This window comes from Cynara cardunculus (assembly GCF_001531365.2).
Source record: "Cynara cardunculus var. scolymus isolate 2C chromosome LG 7, CcrdV1, whole genome shotgun sequence".
Classification (NCBI taxonomy): domain Eukaryota; kingdom Viridiplantae; phylum Streptophyta; class Magnoliopsida; order Asterales; family Asteraceae; genus Cynara; species Cynara cardunculus.
The window spans coordinates 8,034,494-8,041,604 of NC_037534.1; the positions used below are offsets into that span (position 1 = coordinate 8,034,494).

At 32.5% G+C, this 7,111-nt stretch overlaps 1 protein-coding gene across 1 annotated transcript; it reads right to left on the reverse strand.

Moving 5' to 3' along the window:
- Nucleotides 1–1,052: 1,052 nt before the first annotated feature.
- On the reverse strand, nucleotides 1,053–5,888 carry LOC112515641 (NEP1-interacting protein 2-like). The gene is made up of 5 exons (XM_025122548.1): nucleotides 5,693–5,888; nucleotides 5,031–5,209; nucleotides 2,882–2,965; nucleotides 2,617–2,784; nucleotides 1,053–1,325 (listed from the first exon to the last, which is right to left on the reverse strand). Exons 1-5 carry the CDS (start codon nucleotides 5,847–5,849, stop codon nucleotides 1,203–1,205), a joined length of 711 nt encoding a protein of 236 aa, XP_024978316.1. The 5' UTR covers nucleotides 5,850–5,888; the 3' UTR covers nucleotides 1,053–1,202.
- Between the last annotated feature and the right edge of the window lie 1,223 nt (nucleotides 5,889–7,111).

Consider the following 7,111-nt stretch of genomic DNA (forward strand, 5'->3'; position numbering starts at 1 on the left):
TTTTTGGTCTTTTCATGGCTTATGATATGTTAAATTTGTAGTTTTCTTTATTGGTTTTGAATGTTTATCTTAAAACTCAAGTTTCTTGGTTCTTTGCTCTTGGTGTAAATCGAACATATTTGTGGAGTCGTTTAAATATGTTGAATTTTAAATATATTGGATTTTAAACTGTCATACAATTTTTTTCATCGATAGTCTGTAATTGGAACCATAACTTTTATTTATTCAAATTGTATTAATATGTAAAGACCAAGTGTAACATATATCATCGTTAAATTTTATCTTATAAAACCAGTGGAACTTCAAAATCGTTAAAATCATGGCTCCCGCCGCATTGCGCGGGTACACAACTAGTTTACTATTAAATATATAGTATACAATACATTTAATACATGGAAACATGGAAGATCAGGGATCACGTTACCTGTCCTCGTCCCTTCTTGATTTTTTACTTTTGGGGTATCTGGTTTCGTCGGGACAAGTACACTGTTCCCGACAGGGCGGACCTCATCTCATGCCTAATAAAACTTAAGGATTTTTAAGCAAAAGAGTAATGTCTCAAGACAACAGACCCGTTTTTTCCCAATTAAATGAAAATGTACGTCACTTGTGTCGCCGGGTTGAAAAGAAAAACCATAGACGCATAGATGATGCATTTACTCCAAGACTTTCGATGGGTTTAAGTTAACAGGTAAGAATGTGGACATTAGATAGCATCTGTACTTCAAGACTAGTTGTATGTTTGTTTGTTTATTTTATTAACCTGGATATCCAATCCGCTATGCAATCTGATTAATCCCAAGGCAACCACCTGTTTTGCAGATAGCCCGAAGTTATCGCATTTGAACCTTCGTGGCCACAAAATGATTTTTGTTCCTCCTTGGATTTGAACCTGAGACCTCTGGTACTTTTGATCTTTGGAACCAAGCTTAAACCAATCAGGCACCATCCTTATGGTTATGGTTAGACTAGTTGTATGTTTTATAGTTGAAATCAAAATAAAAAGAGCCGAGAATGTGGAAAACTATGTTTTTATACAAATGGGTAAAAATGGACTTTCAATTGTATCATGATACATATACAAAACAGATAAAATTAAAACTTGGAGGTTTAATTCAAGAAATGATGAAACATTAGGGGTCAAATTGTGAAAAAAGAAAGTTCTAATTTGGGGATTTACAACATAACTGAGAAAGAAAAATCTAAAGATCCCTTCTACACAATGGACAAGAGCCATGTCTAATCAGCCATTTATCAATGCATGGTAGGTGGAACATGTGATGACACTGTGGCAAGCTTCTCACAATTTCTCCAAGCTGAAAATCCTGAATAAATGAACATCAGTTAGTCGATGTTTAATTGTATCATGTCATCTTATTGATATAATATACATGACATTCTCTCTCACACATCAGTGTGGGTCACTCGATGATTGTTGCAACGAATGTGTCATAATTTTTAGTAGTCAATATTTTAATAGAATTCTTGATCCAGATACGAAATTTAAGTAAGCATATCATGAAAATTGCAACCATGGACGATCAAAGAAGGCACTGACTATCGTTTAAATGTCTAAAACGCCCTTTAGTTGAAAACGATGAAATCAACAACAGTACCAATTAGTTGAAAACGAGCATACACTTTTTAGCACCAGACGTTTTCACAAAAAGAATTGTTGTACCTGCTTTGAGCTCGAGCCAATAAATGAGTAATTTCAAATGGAGCTCGAGTCTATAAACGAGCTTACAAAGTTTGAACTTTAGGTCTTAATTTGTAACTCAAGATTGTTAAACGAGTATCGAACACTATTTTGAAAAAAACCATTTAAAGCTCGAGTATGATATCATTTCTCGAACAACCTACTACTGAACTCGACTCTACTCGTTAACCCTCCTACCGGACGGTTAAGGAACTTCGAGTTGAAAACTTAATTAAAAAGACATTGCAATTCCCGATACGTTCATCTCTATCCAACCAATTGGAATAATACATTTAGTAAATAAAGCTGTTTCACATCTAGTTGAACTACCAAAAGCAAGTTGTCATATTTTCAATTGATTGTTTATGAAGTACGCATGTTTCATGCAATAACAATCCAAATCTCAAAGCTTAAACAGTTTGACACTTCATTAAGCTAACAACATATTATACTCCAGTGCCACATAATTAAGATTAAACTGTTTGACTATTGATCAAATATCTGAATTGCTATTTTTCGAGTTATCAGTTTCAAGTGTTGCGTTTTTTTTGGGGCGGAGGAGTAGAATCTTGTCTATATATCATGCAAAATTTTCAAACACCGCTTTTGGCACGCTGGACTGGGCGGGACGGGACAGGACAGTACAAAAAACTAGTGTCTCGCGTTTCGTGCGACATTAGATTGGACAAGACAGGACTTGCAGTTTTTTTGTCCCACAAAAATAGGTGTAACAAATATCAGGAATATAGGACAAGGGTGGTAAATTACTAAATTACCGATGTCAGATCAAAACCCTAAAATCTTTCAAAATTCTTTCACCTGCGTACTTTTGTCTCGCCCATCCAGTCTCATCCGTGTACCATACACACTCTAAATGATAGACTTATAAGCTACAAAGCAATTAGGAATGGTATTACCTGAAGGCACACAGAGCAAGAGACTCTCTCCCCTGAATCATCCACATCGTTACCACTCGTAATCGTGATTTTGGGTATCTTTCTAACCGAATATTCAGGCAAGCCTTTAGAACCACCAACATCAAATATGCTGTTAATCTCATCGAAGCTCGATTCCACAGCTCCCATCTAAGTTTTATTTAGCGTTAAAAAGGAAGAGTATTAATCACGTTGCTATTTAGAGCTAAAAAACGAACTGGGATTATCAAATCTTTGCGGAATTTACCTGGCTTTGAACCGCACTTAACATGGCCGGACCAATACGTTCACGAACAAGCCTACCACTCAACAAGCTCACAATGACATCAATCTGTGATTAATGAAGAATATATGGATTAAAATGTATTTAGTTTCTGATTTCTTGTTATTTTTTCATGGAAGTAAAATGTTGTTGAAAATAGAGATATATGGTTTCTTGAAAATGTTGTTATGATTCAAGAAAGCTACCAATGCTTGTAAAAGCAACCATTTTTAAACACCCATACGGATTTAACTCCAAATTTAACACCAAATCGCTCCAACGCAGTACCATATATCTATCGTCGTTTTGGTGTGGGTGAATAACCAAGAAAAGAGAATTAAATAACACATAGTAGTAATTTTATTTGTGTTACAATTGTATAATATTAAAATTTATAAAATTATTGTTAACAAAAAAAATTACGGTCGAATTCGTAAATATAAGGGTGTTTATTGAAAATCTATAGAACTCCAGAATAAAAAATATACTCGGGATATTCTATTTGGTGTCAAAAATGGGTTGGAGATGGGTCGTTTACATTAAGGAATATACTTAGAATATTTGGTGTCAAAAGTGGTATAATGGGTTGGAGATGGGCTGTTTACAACAAGGAATATACTTGGAATATTCTATTTGATGTTAAAAATGGTATAATGGGTTGGAGATGCGCTGTTTACATTAAGGAATATACTTAGAATATTTGGTGTCAAAAATGGTATAATGAGTTGGAGATGGGCTGTTTATACCGAGTAATATACTTAGAATATTTTATTTGATGTTAAAAATGGTATAATGGGTTGGAGATGGGCTGTTTACACCGAGGAATATACTTGGAACATTCTATTTGATGTTAAAAATNTATTTGATGTTAAAAATGGTATAATGGGTTGGAGATGGGCTGTTTACACCGAGGAATATACTTGGAACATTCTATTTGATGTTAAAAATGGTATAATGGGTTGGAGATGGGCTGTTTACACCGAGGAATATACTTGGAACATTCTATTTGATGTTAAAAATAGTATAATGGGTTGAAGATGGGCTATTTACATCGAGGAATATACTTGGAATATTCTATTTGATGTTAAAAATGGTATAATGGGTTGGAGATGAGCTGTTTACAACGAGGAATATACTTGGAATATTCTATTTGATGTTAAAAATGGTATAATGGGTTGGGGATGGGCTGTTAACACCAATAATATACATGGAATATTCTATTTGGTGTTAAAAATGGTATAACGGGTTGGAGATGGGCTGTTTACACCAAAGAATATACTTTGAATATTCTATTTGATGTTAAAAATGGTATAATGGGTTGGAAATGAGGTGTTTGCACCGTTTTCAGAATGGGTCGGCACTGAGCTGTTTACACCAAGGAATATACTTGGAATATTTTATTTGATGTTAAAAATGGTATAATGGGTTGGAAATNTTTCAGAATGGGTCGGCACTGAGCTGTTTACACCAAGGAATATACTTGGAATATTTTATTTGATGTTAAAAATGGTATAATGGGTTGGAAATGAGCTGTTTGCACCATTTTCAGAATGGGTCGGCACTGAGCTGTTTACACCAAGGAATATTCTATTTGATGTTAAAAATGGTATAATGGGTTGGAAATGAGTTGTTTGCACCATTTTCATAATGGGTCAGCACTGGGCTGTTTACACCAAGTAATATATTTGGAATATTCTATTTGACGTCAAAAATGGTATAATGGGTTGGAATTGAGTTGTTTGCACCATTTTCAAAATGGGTCGGCATTGAGCTATGTACACCAGATTTGACACCATTTTCAAAATGAGTTGGCCCTGAGCCGTTTACACCAAATCCGACACCATTTCCAAAATGGGTTGGCGTTAAGCCGTTTATACCAAATAACACCATTTTCAATACGGATCGGCACTGAGCTCTTTACACCAAATTTGACACCATTTTGGTGCCTGAAATGGTGCAAACGATCAGAGATGGTCTAAGCATTCCTGAACTTCACCATCATCAAAAAAATTTAATTAGAAAATGACTCTTTGAAGCATCTTTTGAGATCTATTTCATCAACTTAGTCCGAATCTATGGCAGAAAATAAAATTAAGCAACTGTATGAAGGTTAGAGATCAGTAAAATGGCTCACCAAATAAAGAAGACAGCCAATCCCAGATTCATCTGATTTCCACAAAACAAGTGAAGATTCGAAGACTTCGATAGAGAAAACAGCACCCGAAATGGCTCCAACCGCAGCCCCCCTAACGAATCCACTTTCAGTTTCTTGGCCTATCAAAGCCCCAGTCATTGCTCCTAACAAAGTTCCAACTGCAAAGAATTTGATGCTTTGATTATAACCAAAAGATGGTGAAATTCATTATGAATAAAAGTGAAAGAAAATGGCAACATTCACATGATTATTGTGTGAATATCAAGCTTTTCATTTGAATATGCAACTGGAAAAAGTATGATACTAAAAGTTTTTCATCAATTAATCTACCTTCACCTTTATGAATCTATCTTCATTCATCAATTTCTCAAGTTACAAGGATCAGAAACATGGTATTTGCAAATGAATAAATGAAGGAAACCGGATGGAATCAAATGGGAACTCACAAACCCTAACCCTAATGTGCCAAATTGATAAGCAAATCATAATCAAATTGGAAACTTCGAAAGAAAACGAAGAAATCCCAATTGAAATTACAGAAAACCCACATCAAAAAACATAATAAGGATCCAAAAAACACCTCCATTCCCAACAAAATAACGCCAAAAACATCGGAAACATAAGAACGGAGAAGAACATACCTAATGCAAAGAAGAAGGTGAAAATTGCAGAGAAAACATTCCCAATAACGACAGAAACTGCAGGGGTGAAGAAATCTCTGAGTCTGAGAGCAAAACTGCCAAATGAAATGTGCGAGGACGAAGGGAAAGAATGAGATGGGTAGGAGTAGAACGCCATGTTGGTGGCAAAGATGTGCAGAAAATGTGTTAAAATAGGAGAAGGAATTGAAAAGCAGAAGAAGGAAGGAGAAAACTTGGTCGTTAAGAAAAAAGAAGGAAATGGAAGAGAAAGAAGAAAGCAGAAGCATTTATAGCTTTGTGAGAGTCGTATGGATCATCGAACTACGAGAAATTGTAGAGTTTTTTAATCCCATGATTCTACCGTTTTATTTGTTACTAATCACCGTGATTTACTTTTTTGGTAACTAATCATTATATTATTATTAATATTTTTTATTTTTTAAATATATATTTTAGGGTTAAATGCATAAAATAGCAAACTACTTTCATAAATTTCTTTATTATAGCATTCTATTTTTGTTTTTCTTTATTACAACAATTTACTTTTAAATTATTTTTTATTAAGACATTGCACTTTAAAAAATCTACCCATTAATGGGTAACCTATTACCTTTTAAACCGGTTAACACATTGAATTTTTTTGCTTGTGTGGCTTTAATGAGGTGATGTGCATGACACACCATTTTGATGACTTAATTAAAATACAAATAAAAACTTATTTCAAATTATTATTAGTGATTTTCATTTTTTTTCATTGCTATGATTTAAAAAAACATTTAATTTTTTTTGAATTTTTCTTATTAAGTTGCATGCAAATTAAATATTGTATAATAAATATTTCTTAAATAAATATGCTACATTATTTTCGAGATATATTTTGTTTGTAAAAAAGGTAACACCTCTTATTTTATATTGTTCAAAAAAATACATATCTTATTTTATATTGTTCAAAAAAATACATATCTTTTAAAGTTCTTTCTAAAATTTTAACGAAATAAATTGTGATCTACAACTTTTTTAATATTGTTATATTAATAAATAATTAAAAAATCTAATTGATTTAATATATTTATACGTCAATTAAAAGTTTTTGAACAAATATAATATATTATTTAAAAGATAATATTTTTTGGTAAAAAATGAACAATTTTTATTTTCTTTTTTCGAAAAACACATATTTTTTTTAAATATTAGCAAGATAAGTTGTCTTCTGCTAGTCTTATTAATATTGGTATATTAATGAATAATTTAGAATTTTTTTAATTCATTTAATATATTTATTAAATAATATGTAAAATATCTAGATATTAAAATTAAATGTACATTGTTTAATAAGAACTAATAGATGTTATGATAAATAATTTTAAAAGTACAATGTTGTAATAAGAAAGTCACATCACTATAGTGCATGTGGACAAC